General features: G+C 37.9%; 1 protein-coding gene across 2 annotated transcripts in view; it reads right to left on the bottom strand.

The window, feature by feature from the left end:
- The window catches only part of slc12a9 (solute carrier family 12 member 9), a 95,865-nt gene that overhangs the window by 38,899 nt on the left and 35,976 nt on the right, over positions 1-20,990 (bottom strand). For both annotated transcript variants that reach the window (XM_028798274.2, XM_028798273.2), the window contains 4 exons: positions 19,930-20,226; positions 16,043-16,150; positions 9,268-9,379; positions 6,343-6,500 (listed from right to left, as the gene is read on the bottom strand). In XM_028798274.2, the coding sequence (XP_028654107.1) occupies positions 6,343-6,500; positions 9,268-9,379; positions 16,043-16,150; positions 19,930-20,226 (675 nt within the window). The remainder of the gene's footprint in view (positions 1-6,342; positions 6,501-9,267; positions 9,380-16,042; positions 16,151-19,929; positions 20,227-20,990) is intronic.

A 20,990-nucleotide genomic window follows, 5' to 3' on the forward strand; every position in this document is an offset into this window, starting at 1 on the left:
GGACTGCAGTAACAACAGGGGGTTAAAATTGATGAGCCATAAAATGAAGTTATGGGAAAGAGAAGTGGAAACTAGGTTAAGAAGTGAGGTGATGATTAGTGAGCAGCAGTATGGTTTCATGCTAAGAAAGAGCACCACAAATGTGATGTTTGCTCTGAGGATGTAGATGGAGAAGTATAGAGAAGGCCAAAAGGAGTTACATTGTGTCTTTGTGGACCTGGAGAAAGCATATGACAGGGTGCCTTGAGAAGAGCTGTGGTATTGTATGAGGAAGTAGGGAGTGAAAGAGAGGTACGTAAGAGATGTACAGGATATGTACGAGGGAAGTGTGATGGTGGTGAGGTCTACGGTAGGAGTGACGGATGCATTCAAGGTGGAGGTGGGATTATATCAGGGATCGGCTCTGAGCCCTTTCTTATTTGCAGTGGTGATGGACAGGTTGACAGACAAGATTAGACAGGAGTCCCCGTGGACTATGATGTTTGCTGATGACATTGTGATCTGTAGCGATAGTAGGGAGCAGGTTGTAGAGACCCTGGAGAGGTGGAGATATGCTGTGGAGAGGAGAGGAATGAAGGTCAGTAGGAAGAAGACAGAATACATAGGTGTAAATGAGAGTGAGGTCAGTGGAATGGTGAGGATGCAAGGAGTAGAGTTGGTGAAGGTGGATGAGTTTAAATACTTGGGATCAACAGTACAGAGTAACAGGGCATTGTGGAAGAGAGGTGAAAAAAAGAGTGCAGGTGGAATGGATGGAGAAGAGTGTCAGGAGTAGTTTGTGACAGACGGTTATCAGCAAGAGTGAAAGGGAAGGTCTACAGGACGGTAGTGAGACCAGCTATGTTATATGGGTTGGAGACGGTGGCACTGACCAGAAAGCAGGAGACAGAGCTGGAGGTAGCAGAGTTAAAGATGCTAAGATTTGCACTGGGTGTGACGAGGATGGATACGATTAGGAACAAGTACATTAGAGGGTCAGCTCAGGTTGGATGGTTAGGTACAAAGTCAGAGAGGCGAGATTGCATTGGTTTGGACATGTGCAGAGGAGAGATGCTGGGTATATTGGGAAAAGGATGTTAAAGATACAACTGCCAGGTAAGTGGAAAAGAGGAAGGCTTACAAGGAGGTTTATGGATGTGGTGAGAGAGGACATGCAGGTGCTGGGTGTCACAGAGCAAGATGTAGAGAACAGAAAGATATGGAAAAAGATGATCTTTTGTGGCAGCCCCTAACAGGAGCAGCCGAAAGAAGGAGAAGTAATTTAAAATTCAAAAAACTGTCAATGAAGTTTATCTTAAAAGTTAATACTAATACATACATATCAGAAACTTTTACAATTTATAAATAAAAAATGGAGCAAAAATAAAACAAAAGCAAATTGAAGATTGATAATTTAGACCAATGTAAGAAGTGAAAGTTTCTAGAATTTGTTTTCAGACTAATGAGGTTTCTCTTCATATAATCTGCAGGCCCCCTTTAAATGAACCAACCATCTACCTCTCCCTAAAGTTTTCCAAATGTGTCTAATTATCTACTCTTATCCTAACAAATGCCATCATGTGTTGCATCTTTGGGTTGCTGAGTGAAATGCTGATCATTTTCGCAACTGAAAGACACTGAGTTTCCTGCTGAAACATACTATACTATTGGCACCTTATTCTCACCAGATGGATGAAAAATTATTAAACATATAAATATAGTACTAAAAAACACTGTATTATACAGAGGAATTCTTATACGAAGAGACAATTGCTTCATCACTTGTATGTTTACTAAAGCATTCAAAACATCTTTAAGAAAAGGTGGTTGATTATTGGTAATCTTGTAGACAACCCTTATGAGGAAAGAAAAAAAGAACTGGTAACCCATATACTTTAATATTTGATGCACCAACTTAAGAATAAGTGATATGCCCTGAGAGACTATGGAGGAAGATGAAGTTTTTCTCCATTATACATAACAATGGATATAAAACACTTTTGTCACATGGCCAAAGTTTTGAAGTTATTCCATCTACTGTATGTATAGTACACTACAATATGTGCAATAAATGTAGTGTATACATGCTTTTGACAGTTATAAGATAGAAAACCAAAAAAATAACATGGTATAAACATGTCGTTATGCAAGAGAGTGTTTCGTGTTGCCACGGCCAAGATGTTCCACATCAAATGCCTGAGTGTTTGCTTTCTGTCCAATTCTGTATTATTCATGGTAACTTATTTCTAAAACAGTTTTGGTCTACTTTCAAAGCCATGCAAACTTTTGACAGGACTGTTTTTGAAAATTTTTGTCTAGGACCATTTTCAAACTTGAACTCTGCCGACCCACCTCAGAAAGACGGAGGGACAAAATCATACACCACATAGTAAGATATTTACAAAACACTTAAAGCAAAGATGGCTTCAGTCAGAAAGAGAAATTTAGGTCACAATAAGGCCCATAACATGATACAGGTGTCCCACCCCAAACGGAAAAGAATATTATAACATGGATATAGGGAGTACTAAATACAGTCATATGAAAAAGTTTGGGAACCCCTCTCAGCCTGCATAATAATTTACTCTACTTTCAACAAAAAAGATAACAGTGGTATATCTTTCATTTTCTAGGAACATCTGAGTACTGGGGTGTTTTCCGAACAAAGATTTTTAGTGAAGCAGTATTTAGTTGTATGAAATTAAATCAAATGTGAAAAACTGGCTGTGCAAAAATGTGGGTCCCCTTGTATTTTTGCTGATTTGAATGCATGTTTCTGCTCAATACTGATTACTTGGAACACCAAATTGGTTGGATTAGCTCGTGAAGCCTTGAACTTCATAGACAGGTGTGTCCAATCATGAGAAAAGGTATTTAAGGTGGTCAATTGCAAGTTGTGCTTCCCTTTGACTCTCCTCTGAAGAGTGACAGCATGGGATCCTCAAAAGATCTGAAAACAAAGATTGTTCAGTATCATGGTTTAGGGGAAGGCTACAAAAAGCTATCTCAGAGGTTTAAACTGTCAGTTTCAACTGTAAGGAATGGAATAAGGAAATGGAAGGCCACAGGACCAGTTGCTGTTAAACCCAGGTCTGGCAGGCCAAGAAAAAAATACAGGAGCAGCATATGTGCAGGATTGTGAGAATGGTTACAGACAACCTACAGATCGCCTCCAAAGACCTGCAAGAACATCTTGCTGCAGATGGTGCATCTGTACATCATTCTACAATTCAGCGCAATTTGTGCAAAGAACATTTGTATGGCTGGGTGATGAGAAAGAAGCCCTTTCTGCACTCACGCCAGAAACAGAGTCACTTGTTGTATGTAAATGCTCATTTAGAGGAGCCAGATTCATTTTGGAACAAAGTGCTTTGGACTGATGAGACAACAATTGAGTTATTTGATCATAACAAAAAGCGCTTTGCATGGCGGAAGAAGAACACCGCATTCCAATAAAACACCTGCTACCTACTGTCAAATTTGGTGGAGGTTCCATCATGCTGTGGGGCTGTGTGGCTAGTTCAGGGACTGGGGACCTTGTTAAAGTCGAGGGTCGGATGAATTCAACCCAGTATCAAAAAATTCTTCAGGATAATGTTCAAGCATCAGTCACAAAAATGAAGTTACGCAGGGGTTGGATATTCCAACAAGACAATGACCCAAAACACAGTTCGAAATCTACAAAGGCATTCATGCAGAGGGAGAAGTACAATGTTCTGGAATGGCCGTCACAGTCCCTGGACTTAAATATCATCGAAAATCTATGGGATGATTTGAAGCAGGCTGTCCATGCTCGGCAGCCATCAAATTTAACTGAACTGGAGAGATTTTGTATGGAAGAATGGTCAAAATAATATCTCCATCCAGAATCCAGACACTCATCAAAGGCTATAGAAGGCATCTAGAGGATGTTATATTTGCAAAAGGAAGCTCAACTAAGTATTGATGTAATATCTCTGACGGGGTGCCCAAATTTATGCACCTATCTAATTTTATGATGCATATTGCATATTTTCTGTTAATCCAATAAACTTGATGTCACTGCTGAAATACTACTGTTTCCAAAAGGCATGTCATATATTAAAAGGAAGTTGCTACTTTGAAAGCACAGCCAATGATAAACAAAAATCCAAAGAATTAAGAGGGGTTCCCAAACTTTATCATATGACTGTTTATAGGAAAAAAACTGGACTCTCACAATGGAAGCTAAGCAAACAAAAGTAGAATATGAAAAACAATATAGAAACTACACCCACTGATAACGAGCTGAATCTCTGTCAGGCAGCAACAATATCTACAGTGCTATCATGTCCGCCATTTTTTAAAATCAATAATTCAATTTAAATAAGTAGCCAAAAGTACACTTTTTTCATTCTCAATGAATCTTTAATGGTTTAATGTTCACCTGCATTCTGCTGTAGGGACCAAGCTATTATATTACTCTTTTGTTAATTAAGTTCAAACTTAGATTTTTCTCATGTTATACAGTGGTGTGAAAAACTATTTGCCCCCTTTCTGATTTCTTATTCTTTTGCATGTTTGTCACACAAAATGTTTCTGATCATCAAACACATTTAACCATTAGTCAAATATAACACAAGTAAACACAAAATGCAGTTTTTAAATGATGTTTTTTATTATTTAGAGAGAAAAAAAATCCAAACCTACATGGCCCTGTGTGAAAAAGTAATTGCCCCCTTGTTAAAAAATAACCTAACTGTGGTGTATCACACCTGAGTTCAATTTCCGTAGCCACCCCCAGGCCTGATTACTGCCACACCTGTTTCAATCAAGAAATCACTTAAATAGGAGCTGCCTGACACAGAGAAGTAGACCAAAAGCACCTCAAAAGCTAGACATCATGCCAAGATCCAAAGAAATTCAGGAACAAATGAGAACAGAAGTAATTGAGATCTATCAGTCTGGTAAAGGTTATAAAGCCATTTCTAAAGCTTTGGGACTCCAGCGAACCACAGTGAGAGCCATTATCCACAAATGGCAAAAACATGGAACAGTGGTGAACCTTCCCAGGAGTGGCCGGCTGACCAAAATTACCCCAAGAGCGCAGAGACGACTCATCCGAGAGGTCACAAAAGACCCCAGGACGACGTCTAAAGAACTGCAGGCCTCACTTGCCTCAATTAAGGTCAGTGTTCACGACTCCACCATAAGAAAGAGACTGGGCAAAAACGGCCTGCATGGCAGATTTCCAAGACGCAAACCACTGTTAAGCAAAAAGAACATTAGGGCTCGTCTCAATTTTGCTAAGAAACATCTCAATGATTGCCAAGACTTTTGGGAAAATACCTTGTGGACTGATGAGACAAAAGTTGAACTTTTTGGAAGGCAAATGTCCCGTTACATCTGGCGTAAAAGGAACACAGCATTTCAGAAAAAGAACATCATACCAACAGTAAAATATGGTGGTGGTAGTGTGATGGTCTGGGGTTGTTTTGCTGCTTCAGGACCTGGAAGGCTTGCTGTGATAGATGGAACCATGAATTCTACTGTCTACCAAAAAATCCTGAAGGAGAATCTCAGGCCATCTGTTCGTCAACTCAAGCTGAAGCGATCTTGGGTGCTGCAACAGGACAATGACCCAAAACACACCAGCAAATCCACCTCTGAATGGCTGAAGAAAAACAAAATGAAGACTTTGGAGTGGCCTAGTCAAAGTCCTGACCTGAATCCAATTGAGATGCTATGGCATGACCTTAAAAAGGCGGTTCATGCTAGAAAACCCTCAAATAAAGCTGAATTACAACAATTTTGCAAAGATGAGTGGGCCAAAATTCCTCCAGAGCGCTGTAAAAGACTCATTGCAAGTTATCGCAAACGCTTGATTGCAGTTATTGCTGCTAAGGGTGGCCCAACCAGTTATTAGGTTCAGGGGGGCAATTACTTTTTCACACAGGGCCATGTAGGTTTGGATTTTTTTTTCTCTCTAAATAATAAAAACCACCATTTACAAACTGCATTTTGTGTTTACTTGTGTTATATTTGACTAATGGTTAAATGTGTTTGATGATCAGAAACATTTTGTGTGACAAACATGCAAAAGAATAAGAAATCAGGAAGGGGGCAAATAGTTTTTCACACCACTGTACATATCTTACTAGTGCTTGAGAAGTAAACATCCTATTATATAATGCCACTAAAAAAAGAAAAAAAGACTTATGTTGGGTAGAATGCTAAGTAGTTTTTTTAGCTACTTGTGCTCTTAAAAATATATAAATGGGAAAATATTTTCTGACATAAATGAAAGTCACCAACATAGTTACCATTCACAAAACACATAAACTGAGGCAATCCATTATATTTGAACAATGAAATGTTATCATTAAAAGAAGACAAACTTCTTACCAAAAAGGTCATCCTTGGAGAGTGCATGGAGAATGCGAGAAGCACCAATCAATGTGCTCATTGAAGCTGACAGAGACGTAGAGTAAATCCCAATAGTGACAAAAGGTGACCAGACATTGATTTTCTTAAAAAAGCCGTTGTCTTCCAGGAGCAGCAATCTATGACACAAACAACAAATGTGAAAGAAATAAGAATCAATGCATATGCATCCTTATTTTCATTACGGTGGCTTTAATATTTTTTGTTCTTCCTGGTTGCTGAGAGAAATTGGCAGGATACCAGATGAGGAACTGAGATGTAACAACAGGTGCTACTTATGGGCTCTTGACATTATAACAGGAAAAACAAAAGACACCTTTCTGGAAATCATTACATACCTTATTAGAGTTTGTTTTTCTTTTGATTAACAATTAAAAATCCAAATCTGAGTTTCAGAAGGTGCTTTATTTATTGCAAAATGTCAGTAGTGAAATGACAGAATTCACTTTCCTCTAGGTAATGGTAGTCGTGACCCTGTTCTGAGACCTGTTGTTACAACAGGGTCATTGATAATGCATTTTATAAAATTCATAAATGTATGTATAGTTGTAAGCTAATGTGCCCAGGTGATACACATTGAAAAGTAATAATAATAAAACATATACTTAATTGACCAGGGATGAATGCATTTTTGCATGGCTTGTCCAATGCCCTTGACAAAACAGTTTAATTTAGTAATTAGTTTTTAGTCTGTAAGTATCTGAAGTTAGCAAATACCCAAGGTTCCCAGTGCAAATTAAACTATTTAGAAAAAAAATAATGTAGGACAAAGTGGGCATTGCCCATTCTGCTAGGCTTTCAATGCTCACCACGTCTGTTAAGAAAGCAGATTTAACAGGGATGCAGGCATCCAGCTGCACAAAACCTCCACTTGCATTCCAAACTAAGTGATTGAACTCCAGCTTGTACCAGGATCTGCTGGACTTCATCTGATAACAAAGGTGTAAATTAGAGTTCATCAGACATCTCTCCAGAAGCCCCTATGCTGACCTCTTGAACCAGAAGGCACGAAATTGACAAGACAAACAAGGACGAAGACCTATAATTCAAGGGATGACAAGTAAAATGCACAGAAGAACCCACTTATTAAAAGACAATGATTTTGTAACTGGAAGCGACTTTAAGCCAATCAGGAGAAAGTTCAAACTTCCTTTAAAACCACATGCACTTCTCTTAAAGTAAGTGAGAAGTAGTGGGAAGAAGCAAAGAGAGGAGATAAGTTCAGGGGTTCTCTTTGGGCACCCACCCTGGGATTTTCTCAGGGAAGGAGGAATTCTCCAAAATGACTGAAAACTTCTGAATCCTGATCTATGAATGTAAAAGCTATGAGATGATCTTGCTTGGAGAGTCGCAATCGACAAATTCTTATTTTTGTGGACCAGAAGGTGGAACCCAGTCTGTCAAGCTAAGCTGTGTGTCAATATTCTGATAAGGCCGATAAGCCATTACTTCAAGAAGAGAACTTCAGCATCTAAACTCTTGGGCCAGAATAAGTAAAGCCTTTTTCCTATGAAGTGACAAAAGACAGCAGAATGCAAGCAGAGGGAGCAGCAGAACAGCACTGACAAAAATCATACAGCAAAGAGAATGAGTACGCTCCAATGCATGATGAATCTTCCACATGAACCCAGACCAACAACAAAAGAACAGCTCCACACAACGTCGGACATCATCCATAAAAACGTGGTATTGTAAAACTATGTATCTGTGCCAAGATAAAGTAGAACTCTAAATACCAGTAAACAGCCAGCCTACATGTTACATGGTGTCTGTCTACGTCTATGTCCATATATGTCAATATATACATGTACCATACTTCTATAATCCTTGTGTTAATCAATAAATTCTATTACTATGTTTCTTAAAATACTGTAAGTGTGCCTCAGTTTTCTACAACAAAGAAAGGTAAAGCAAATAAAGTAGTAGTCTTTCTTTATTGGATTGATTACCTGTATTGCTGAAGGTAAAACATAATTAATTAACTGAGTTAAAAATTTCTTGTCAAATCTCATATTATTAGGCGGCACGGTGGCGCAGTGGTAGCGCTGCTGCCTCACAGTTAGGAGACCCGGGTTTGCTTTCCAGGTCCTCCCTGCGTGGAGTTTGCATGTTCTCCCTGTGTCTGCCCGGGTTTCCTCCGGGCGCTCCGGTTTCCTCCCACAGTCCAAAGACATGCAGGTTAGGTGGATTGGTGATTCTAAATTGGCCCTAGTGTGTGCTTGGTGTGTTTGTGTGTGTCCTGCGGTGGGTTGGCACCCTGCCCGGGATTGGTTCCTGCCTTGTGCCCTGTGTTGGCTGGGATTGGCTCCAGCAGACCCCCGTGACCCTGTCTTTGGATTCAGCGTGTTGGAAAATGGATGGATGGATGGATCTCATATTATTATGGAGCCCTCCTGGGTGGCCATCTTATTTATTATTAATCATCAAAAATTCCTACATTTATTGGTGTCCCTGAGTGGGTGTTCTTATTGATTAATAATCAAAAATTCCTACAATGAACATGAGGTAAAACATAAACCCTTTAGAGAAATATGCTAAAATGTTATTTATTTTATTGACCATGGACAGTTAACAGCTTCAAACAAGGATAAATCAATAAGTTTTTTTGTACATTTTAATATCAGATATTGAAAATCAAAAATGATTATAACAAATTAAAGTCTGCATCATAATGTAAGAATCTAAACATGTAGCTGTACTTGTAGCTAAATAATAGGATCCTAACCGGTTGAATATACTGCTCTAACATGTATATTACAAGTGGTTTAATCAAAAATATCTGTTGGGTTCACTCTATATTTATGGAATCACTAACTAATTCATTATCTTAATCCTGGATTAAACACACCGGAAAAATAAAGCTTTGTTCTTAGAAAACATACTTACCTGTCACAAGTAAAACTGACCATAAAAAACAAAAACAGGTAAATGAAGAAGGTGTATATGACTGCGATAATTGTCCCTTTAGGAATTGAGAGACTTGGGTTCTTCAATTCACCTGGGTAAGAAAAAAGTACATCTATGAATAGATTAAATCAGGGTGCTTCAGACATTTGTATATCTGCCACAAATGACTCAACATTTGTAAACAATGATTACCAAACTGAACACATAGTTTTATATTTCTAAGAAGTTAAATCCTGCATTATTCATCAATGTTAGTATGGCTTCCTAAAAATAATTTTAAAGTAGCAACTAGGAAGATTACAGATTTTCAGACATTTCAGTAAACAAGAAAATATAAAAAGTAATATGGTTGCATGTTAGCAGCTTTCTTTTAAATACTGAAATTTCAATCATGTGAAGGATAATAATTTACAAGAAGTATGAAATCAGTGTTTAAAATAAGCTGTAACAACAAAAATAGAGTATTATTTACTCCATATTCAGCTTTGAACATAAGGGTGGTATATAGTTATGATATTAAAATGCCAAAATATCAGTGTTTAATAGTAATTCTTCAATTGGGAGGTTTGCACATTAAGTTTTGTTTCTTATTAGTCAGTGTTGCTGATGTTTTTCTTCATTGATATTGTGTATTATGATGGCACGTGTTGGGGGCTGATTGGAAAAAAAAAAAGACTAACTGGTATGACCAATATTCTTTTTCAGGTTTTTCATTTTTTTTTTTTTATTTAAGAGTTATAAAGTGATTTTTTTATTTTTTTTTTTTATTTAGAGTAACATGACTAGAAGGGGAATTTGACAAGACCAGCAAATGTGCATAAGAGCCCAAAAAAATATATACATTGACATCTTCTTCAAATACAGCAAAGGATCATAGCTCAATTTACAGATGACGTTGCACTAGTAAAAAAAAAATATTGCAGCTGTAATTGTGCCCTTAAAGCTATTATGGTTTGTTTCCTATCTGCCATCAAACTTCAGCTCTCATGTGTTCACAATTCAGGATTGTCCGGATGTAGGATAAAATATCTAGTGGAAAGGCATATCATGAGGTGAATTCAGAGGAGGATGAATTCAGTTTTGCTGATATACAGTATGTACATACTGTATTCACAATGTCATTATATAAACTATTTCATTGCATTGTACTTTTTACAGATGATTTTGCCACCATGGGGCTTTTTATTTTTAAAATACAAGGTAATTTTGGGCCGAGAGTATGCAAATTCAGGAACACAAAGTAAATAATTAAAATGAGCAATTTCCTTGCTAATTTCTTCTAGAGCAGTTTCTGAAATGTGGACTACTAGAAAAAAAAACATTATATCTATCTGGTTTGAGAAATGAAAGAGAAGTACAATTGTCAATCAAATATATTCAAATAAGCTAAAAGTTAACAAGAACGGATTTTGCTGAAATTCTATAGAATTCGAGCATTTTAGGACTCTAATAAGAGTGGCTGATTCACAGGTTATGTGAGAACACACAGTAAGGCAGAGAAACATCATTATACTGTGGTTACTATACTATATATTGTGTGGAGGGGATATCTAAAATATGTAAATCCACTGAAAATTGAAAGTTAAGATTTCAGCCCATGGTCATGGGTACTGCTAATTTCTAGGCACTGCTAGTTTGGTATTGCTGGTGCCCTTCATGATACAGCTGGTTACAAGGTCTTGAGAAGAGACGGGTCACTGCTAACAATCAGGGAACTGTCCCTCCACTCATTTTTGTCAGTACAGTATATTTTAAACACCCACTTTGTAATATTTTTTCTGGCACTACCCTATCAAATGCACTTTAGTTTTTGATTACATTTGATTTTGATAATTTAACACATTACCTTTGATGTCAATTTAATGTACAGTTTTATATGCTGATTTTTAAATTCCATACAGTTATTTTTTCATTTTTAAAAAATTTTACACATTGATTATTTTATGCACTCTTTGTTTTTATGCTTTGCCTTTTTAGGGCCACCATATTTAACCAAAAAATTTGGAAATTTTGAGAAATAAATAAATAAATAAAAAGTAAGGTGATTATACAAATATCCAAAAGAATGGTTTTTGTAGTTCATTGTAATTTTATACTGGAGGTAACAGTGGGTGCTACTCACTAGGGAACTGGGGACTACTTACCAAATCAAGACTTTTTTCAGATATTACAGTGTTATGTTGTGCACCATACTGATGGATAACAATATCAGACAAATAAGGAAATATTTTAGCTTTGCCATTAGCAATGTTAAGAACAAACTCACAAAAACAATTCCAGAATACTAGTCATAAAGGATTTACAAAAAAGATTAGAAATGGTTCTGGAACTAATGTATTTGTGAGTGTACATCATTTTTATCAAAAAAAAAAAGATCAAAGCTACAAATGAAAGACATTTCAGAGACAAACTACCAATTCAGTCAAGTAAGTGTTTAGCAACATAGGCACTAGAGGACTGAGAAAAGACTGCATATCACTACACATTTGTTTAATCCTTTAACATTTAACATTAGGTCAAGAGATAGTCAAAGGCAAGAGCATCACCAAATAGGTAAATGGCAGAGTAAATTCCCTTTGGAAACATTCATTAACGAGAAAGAGAGCAACACAATATGTCAGGGTGAGAAAGCAAAGGTTTTTAAGGAGTATCAACTAGGTAGTCATGTTTGTGCCCCAAGAATGTCTCAAGCAGGGGAAGCTAGGCAATACCATGGGTAACTCTCATGTCTAACTGCTTAAGGGCTGCAAAGAGTTGTTATTTTGTACATGTGGACATTTGCAATACTGGAATATTATTGAATTGACATCAAGCATTAACTCCAAAAGTAGCAGAGTTATAATTTATAGAACTTGTATGCTGAAACTGGGTGCCTTTGAGCTACACACAAATGCAAAAAAAACCAACATTTTTTTCTTCCTACTCTGTGCTTACAAATATTTTTTGTTATAAAATGACAAACATGATAAAATGAGCAAAAAAGCTCTGTGACAAATTTACTGAGATTTGTTAAAAGGCAGCAATTTTTCAATGCTACAAATAAATGTCTGATTATCTGATTTGAGGATATGGGGCACTATTGGGTAACTGTCACCGAGTATGTGTTCCAATGTTTTATAACAAGTACATTTTTAATGGGCAAAAGGTACTGTAGCAGTGCACTTCCTCCACAACATTCTTGGGCTAGAATTATATACTGTATACTGTGGCGGGTGACCGGGTCCCATGCCCAGCCGGGACGCCCCTCCTACTTATGTTCCGGGGGAACAGCCATGGGCTCCTCAGTACCTCCCCCGGGACACTTGGCGGCAGCCTCCCAGGCAGACGATAGTGCCTCAGTTTCCAACAGGGTTCCATGGGAGATGGAGTTCTCCATGATACTGTGGGATCTGGGGTGGCTGCCAGGGTGCAGGGTGCATGGATCTCGGAGCCAGCCTGGACAACTCTACAGCCCCACCCGGAAGTGCAATCAGGAACAGGTGATCAAGCACCTGGGGCACTTCCGGGTGGGCTATAAAAAGGACCAGCAACCACCACTCGGGGCCAGAATTGGGAGGAAGAGTACGAGGTTGCCAGGGAGGAATGGTGGTGCCAGAAGAAGGGTTGTGTTTTGTGACTTGAGTGCTTGTGGGACTGTGTTATGCATGTGGGGTTCACGGGGAAGACGTACCTCACAGGTGAAGAAAAAAAAGGCTTTTGTGTTTTTTTTACACGTGTCTCTGTGTGAGGCTGTGCCAGGTCGGGCGCTATATATATATATATATATATATATATATATATATATATATATATATATATATATATATATATATATATATATATATATATCCATCCATTTTCCAACCCGCTGAATCCGAACACAGGGTCACGGGGGTCTGCTGGAGCCAATCCCAGCCAACACAGGGCACAAGGCAGGGAACCAATCCCGGGCAGGGTGCCAACCCACCGCAGGGCACACACAAACACACCCACACACCAAGCACACACTAGGGCCAATTTAGAATCACCAATCCACCTAACCTGCATGTCTTTGGACTGTGGGAGGAAACCGGAGCGCCCGGAGGAAACCCACGCAGACACGGGGAGAACATGCAAACTCCACGCAGGGTGGTCCCGGGAAGCGAACCCGGGTCTCCTAACTGCGAGGCAACAGCGCTACCACTGCGCCACCGTGCCGCCCAAAAGCAACATTTTATCCCTAGCGGGGATTCGAACTTAGGTCTGAGAGGCGGTAGAGCTGTTTTGCTCTAAGTGGCAAATCTTAACGCGCTACGCCACAGAAGCTGTTGTATTGCATATATATATATATATATATATATGCAGTTGGAGATCCACAAAGGGAGAAAAAACGAATCACGTATCATAAAATAGTTTTATTCCTGAGCTTTCAACCCCTATCAGGGGTCTTCATCAGAGGATAATGCTTAGACTTACAAGAATCAAAGGCAATATATAGCAACACATTCAGTATGGGGGGGGCATTGGGGGGGTGGGTGGAGGTGACTAAGTCAGTATAATCACTGGGGGTGGGGGGGGTTGTATAGTTTAAATTAATGTGTATATGTCCTTCTTAAGTTGGCATATGCTGGGTTTATGTCCAAGTGTCTGTTGATGGCGTTTTCATCTGATAGCCAAGACTCGGCCAACTCTCTGGCGCTTTTTGTACTGGCCTTAAATTTTACTTTTACGTTGTCCCAGTTGAATGTGTGTCCTGTCGATTTAGTATGTGCATATATCAAAGATAGTGCGTCCTTTCTTCTGACGGCGTTGCGATGTTCCTGTACACGTGTTGAGATTTTTTTTGACATTTGTCCTATGTATACAGCTGAGCAAGAATTGCATGGAATACTATAAACTGCGTTTCGTGTTTCGGCTGTCGATTTCTTGTTTTTAGCATTAAACAGGACCATGCGCAGATTGTTGGTGGGGTTATGTGCTATTCTGATGCCCCACTTGGTCAGGGTGCGTGCCGTGCCTTCTGACACATTATGGTGGTACGGGAGTGAATGCCAGGTGGGGTGGGGGTTCTGATTTACGTCGATTGTATGCTGATTCCTTTGGCGTCTGCTGAGTAGACTCCGATTAATGAATGATTTTGAGTATCCGTTCGAGGTGAAAAGTTGAAACAGATAGCGTCTCTCATTAATTTTTGTTTCCTTGGTATTACAATGCGTGTGGACTCGTTTAAATAGGGTTTTCACGCAGCTCCGTTTATGAGATACCGGGTGGTTGCTGGCGTAGTGTAGGATCTTGTCTGCGTAGCATTGTTTGCGGTAAACACTTGTGGTCATGGTGGCGTCACTATTTCTTTTGATGTAAATGTCCAGGAAGTTGATGTGTCGATTGTTTTCTTTTTCCATTGTGAATGGAATGGTAGGGAATGGTATCTCATAAACGGAGCTGCGTGAAAACTCTATTTAAACGAGTCCACACGCATTGTAATACCAAGGAAACAAAAATTAATGAGAGACGCTATCTGTTTCAACTTTTCACCTCGAACGGATACTCAAAATCATTCATTAATCGGAGTCTACACAGCAGACGCCAAAAGAATCAGCATACAATCGACGTAAATCAGAACCCCCACCCCACCTGGCATTCACTCCCGTACCACCATAATGTGTCAGAAGGCACGGCACGCACCCTGACCAAGTGGGGCATCAGAATAGCACATAAACCCACCAACAATCTGCGCATGGTCCTGTTTAATGCTAAAAAACAAGAAATCGACAGCCGAAACACGAAACGCAGTTTATAGTATTCCATGCAATTCTTGCTCAGCTGTATTACATAGGACAAACGTCAAAAAAAAATCTCAACACGTGTACAGGAACATCGCAACGCCGTCAGAAGAAAGGACGCACTATCTTTGATATATGCACATACTAAATCGACAGGACACACATTCAACTGGGACAATGTAAAAGTAAAATTAAGGCCAGTACAAAAAAGCGCCAGGGAGTTGGCCGAGTCTTGGCTATCAGATGAAAACGCCATCAACAGACACTTGGACATAAACCCAGCATATGCCAACTTAAGAAGGACATATACACATTAATTAAACTATAACAACCCCCCCACCCCCCTTGATTATACTGACTTAGTCACCTCCACCCACCCCCCCCAATACTGAATGTGTTGCTATATATTGCCTTTGATTCTTGTAAGTCTAAGCATTATCCTCTGATGAAGACCCCTGATAGGGGTTGAAAGCTCAGGAATAAAACTATTTTATGATACGTGATTCGTTTTTTCTCCCTTTGTGGATCTCCAACTGCAAATATGCAAACCGTATCACAGACCTTCTCTTCATATATATATATATATATATATATATATATATATATATATATATATATATATATATATATATATATATATATATATATATATATATATACGAAAAATTACATTAAAACAAAGATTCAAACAGATATTGAACAAGTAACTAATGCTAAATTATTTGGTGGTGTCTTGGGAATATGACCATGCATTCAGCTTTTCTACAAATGCAGTTAGTAGTTCACATTAACAAATATATTTTTGTAAAATGAGTCCATGTACTTATTTACTGAAGACAGGAAATGTACTACCAATGAATTATGCAACTGTCAGTCTACAAGACAATATTTTTTTATTTATTGACCAAACAGAACCGGCAGAGACTTGTAACCAAATGCAAATTAAAAGTAACATAAAACAAAACAGTGTGTCCCTTTCTTCATCAGTCTTTAAATTGTGCAGTAACACTCACCAGACATGTTGGACCCAGCCATAATCCCAGTACAGCCATTAAACATGATTGCAAATACAATTGCAAAGGTCATCATGTTGTTTGTGGTGTAATCTCGGGAGTATTTTGCTTCAGGAAAAAAAAAAAAAAAAAAACACATAAAAAAATGTTCTTCTACAGAACATCTGAAAAATCCAGATGTTTAGTGTGCTTACATTTTGTCACATTTCTACAATGGAAACACAAACTACTAGAGTGACTGGCTTGGAGTTAAATGGTGCAATAGTGTAGGGAACTGATCCAGCAGTATTAACCACTGGACTACAAAAGACACACAGAAGTCTCACTGCAAACTTCATGTAGATGACTATGACTACTCTAGTCACATGGGATTGATTAATATTTCCTTGACTCATGTGAGTACTGGGTGAGTTGAAAAGAAAAAATCTCCAATTAAACAGAAACAGTGTCTATTTTTCTGTGATAGAAGATTGTTCTGCCTTGACGCACAGCTGAAGGCTTTCAGCATTGCGTTAATAACAAAAATATGAATTATTACTATACTTTCACTCAACCTTTTAAAAGCACTTACTGACTAAACTAAGGTTTGCATGGCAGGGAGAAGTAATAATTAAATTCGCTGTAAAAAAAAAAAGCATTAGCTCAAAAAAAGTTGGGCAAAAAACTGTTCAATTTAATAAGTACTCCTCTGTAACTGATAAATACATTTTAAGATCTGAATATGTTTAACATATTTCTTTCATACATAGTAGGTAGTTTAGTACATTCCATAAATAACTATCATGGCATGCAAAACAGTTGCAGGGCATTTATATTAAAAAAGAACTGTGCAAATTTTATCTTGGTGTAAAATATCCTTTTTGACATTTAGGGGCTCCTACAAAATAGGTACAGTATATCATTATGCACATCAAAACCACATTTACAGCAATTATTCCTGCTCAAGGTGTAAATTACATTTAAAAAGAAAACGTAGGTGGGGGAACTGTGAGTACAGGATGAAATGAGGGATAACACTGTTTTGAGTGATGGCAGATTTTTATGTGCAATGTTCTTCTGTACTTATGTAATTTTTACAGTTAATTGAAAGCTTCCCTGATAATGAATGAAAACATATGTGTTACATAAGATACTATAAAAGAGACTCCAATAAGAATGACAAGGTGAATGAGCAATGTTTCTCACCAGTAAAGATGCTCAAGGACATAGGAAGTGGACAAAAGAAATTTAAAGGAAGGGTGAACAAGATAACCTCAATTCACCCAGATAATGTCAGTAAAACAAGGTGAGGTTGTATATTTTTGGCAGTTAATTTACTTGATCTGCTTACTGTTAAGTGTTTTTTTTTTTACTTTTTTCTTGTATATTTAAGTATTTTGTATATTTTGTAAACATTGTCAGAGTACATACAGTCATGGCTGAAATTATCGACACCCCTGGAATTTTCCCAGAAAATGCACCATTTCTCCCAGAAAATGGTTGCAATTACAAATGTTTTGGTATATACATGTTTATTTCCTTTATGTGCATTGTAACAACACAAAAAAAACAGAAAAAAGCCAAATCTGACATCATTTCACACAAAACTGAAAAACCGGGCTGGACAAAATTATTGGCACCCTCAACTTAATATTTGGTTGCACACCCTTTGGAAAAAATAACTGAAATCAAGCGCTTCCTATAACCATCAACAAGCTTGTTACACCTCTGAACTGGAATTTCCGACCACTCTTATTTTGCAAACTGCTCAAGGTCTATCAGATTTTGAAGCATTCAATCGGATTTAGATCCGGACTCATTGCTGGCCACTTCAGAACTCTCCAGCGCTTTGTCTTCAACCATTTCTGAGTGCTTTTAGAGGTATGCTTGGGGTCATTGTCCTGCTGGAACACCCATGACCTCTGATGCAGACCCAGCTTTCTGACACTGGGCCCTACATTGCGTCCCAATATCTTTTGGTAGTCTTCAGATTTCATGATGCCTTGCACACAGTCAAGGCATCCAGTGCCAGAGGCAGCAAAACATCCCCAAAACATCTTAGAACCTCCACCATGTTTGACTGTAGGTAGAGAAAAGCCAAGCAAAATGACACCTTTTATTGGCTAACTAGAAAGATTACAATATGCAAGCTTTCGAGGCAACTCAGGCCCCTTCTTCAGGCAAGAAGGGGCCTGAGTTGCCTCGAAAGCTTGCATATTGTAATCTTTCTAGTTAGCCAATAAAAGGTGTCATTTTGCTTGGCTTTTCTCTACATTCATAATGGCTAACACGGTACAACACCCTAGTACTGACTGTAGGTACTAAATTCTTTTCTTCGTAGGCCTCATTCCGTTTTCTGTAAACAGTAGAATGATGAGCTTTACCAAAAAGCTCTACCTTGGTCTTATCTGTCCACAAGACGTTCGCCCAGAAGGATTTTGGCAAACTCCAGTCTGGCTTTTTTATGTTTCTGTGTCAGCAGTGGGGTCCTCCTGGCTCTCCTGCCATACCATTTCATTTCGTTCAGATGTCGACGGATAGTTCGAGCTGCCACTGTTGCACTCTGAGTCTGCAGAACAGCTTGAATATGTTTTGAAGTTGATTTGGGTTGTTTATCCACCGTTCGGACTATCCTTCGTTGCAGTCTTTTATCAATTTTTCTCTTCCGTCCACGTCCAGGGAAATCAGCTACAGTGCCATGTGTTGTGAACTTCTTGATTATGTTGCGCACAGTGGACAAAGGAACATGAAGATCTCTGGAGATGGACTTGTAGCCTTGAGATTGTTGATATTTTTCCACAATTTTTGTTCTCATGTCCCCAGACAATTCTCTGCTCTTCTTTCTGTTCTCCATGCTTAGTGTGGCACACTCAGACACACAACAGAAAGGTTGAGTCAACTTTTCTCCATTTTAACTGGCTTCAGGTGTGATTGCTGTATTGCCAGCACCTGCTTCTTGCCACAGGTGAGTTCAAACAAGCATCATATGCTTGAAATAAAATGATTTACCCACAATTTTGAAAAGGGGCCCATTTTTGGAGTTCTGTGTGACATGTCAGATTTGGCTTTTTTTTCTGTTTTTTTGTGTTGTTCCAATGCACATAAAGGAAATAAACATGTGTATACCAAAACATTTGTAATTGCAACAATTTTCTGGGAGAAATAGTACATTTTCTGGGAAAATTCCAGGGGTGCCGATAATTTCGGCCATGATTGTACATTCCTAGTTCTCATTAAAAGAAAGCAGTCATTTTGAAAGATGTCAGTCTGCCATCAACATAAGGACATGCAAAAACGTTATGCAAGACAAAGTGTGCAAATGCATTTCTTTTGACATTCTCAGCAACTAAAATTTAAAAGTGATATTCTCATGTTGTACAGGTGAATAACACATTCTTTACAGTTTTATAAGAAATATTAAAGTCTTTCATATACTCTCTTCACAACAAAATGAAAGCTCAGGAATGTTTGTTTTTAATTTCTTTAACATTTTTGAAAAAAATATTTTCTATATAAATGCAAATCAAATCCAAAAATGTACTTGATAAACTGTACATTGAAATATTTTCCAAAGACTACCAAAAACAATATACAAAAATTTGTTTTAAAGTTTAAATCATACCTGTCCTCAGCATTCCTCACATTATTTGTCTCTTCAATATTTTACACTACCAACACAGTGTGTGAAGAGAAAATAAATAACAAGAAATGTGACCAAAAGGAAGGTTCATATTACTTTATGTTGATTGTATATTATCAAAAGATATTACTACTTCAAATGAGTGCTTATTTTGGCTTTGTGAGAATCATACAAGTATGTTGGTTGTGTTTATTCTAAGGTTTCTGATTTATTTTTAGAATTAAAAAGAATAATCGAAAAATAAAGTGTAAAGGCAATTTAAACTTACAGTACAGATTGCTCCTGAAAGTGGACATGTTGAACCCTGTGTAGCTGGTGTTGAAGGTGCTATTGACATTGTCCTGGTGTGAAATGATGAAACTCTGTGGCTTGACAGCAAAAAAGCTGATGAAGATGGTCAACAAAACCACAGAGACCACCGTAAATATAAGGAAGGAAGCTTTAGAGTAGATTTCTGCACCCACCAGACAGACAAGCAGACAAAGTAGCAGAATTGCTGTAGCATACAAAAGATTGAACCAGTATCCTTGTGGCAAAGAGTGCAAGCTTAACTGACCTGCTACACCTAAAATAAATGGGGAAAATAACAAACAGTTTAGCTAGGCATTTACCAATTTCTATAAAAACAGAAAACACATCAATTTTGTTCAAAATCAATTCTGTGTGAGCAAGTTGAATCATGAATAAGTAGCACAAGTATTCATGAAAATGCAGATGTATTATATTACATAATCAATTTTAAATAATAAGGTTTCACACACAAAATAGCCATACTAGATCAGGAAATAGGTAGGTAGCTTATGTCATTAAAATTGCAATATTCATTAATAAGTTGTTAATATGTGATTGTTAAAATTGTACCGCCATCTGTTATTGATTCACCATCTCCTGGGTAAAGACTTTTGATTTTAGTTTTTCATAGAAAATTCCATGAAAGATGTTGATAATCCTAATGAAGTTGGCAGGGATGTCCAAGGGAGAGAGAGGGTAATGGGAGGTGACTTCCTTCAGTTGCACATCCACGGCAACGACTCAGTAGGTGGTTCAGTTTAGTAACGGATTTCTTATTAGTTTAGTTCACAAATTTATTTTCTGTACTGTTCAGAATTTCATCTCTTTCATTTCAGTTGTAATAAAACTTCCATTCTCTAGACTAGTTGTTCCCAAACTCAGTCGTGGGGACCCATTATGGCTGCAGGTGTTTGTTTCAATCAGCTTCCATTTTTAGTTGGACTCCTAGGCTAATTAAGTGAACTGTTATTTTCCAGTTTCTCTGTTCTGGGGTCAACATATAAATTACATAACGAACTTTGGTAAATTTTTATTAAA

Source organism: Erpetoichthys calabaricus, chromosome 3 (genome assembly GCF_900747795.2).
Source record: "Erpetoichthys calabaricus chromosome 3, fErpCal1.3, whole genome shotgun sequence".
NCBI classification, from domain to species: Eukaryota; Metazoa; Chordata; class Cladistia; order Polypteriformes; family Polypteridae; genus Erpetoichthys; species Erpetoichthys calabaricus.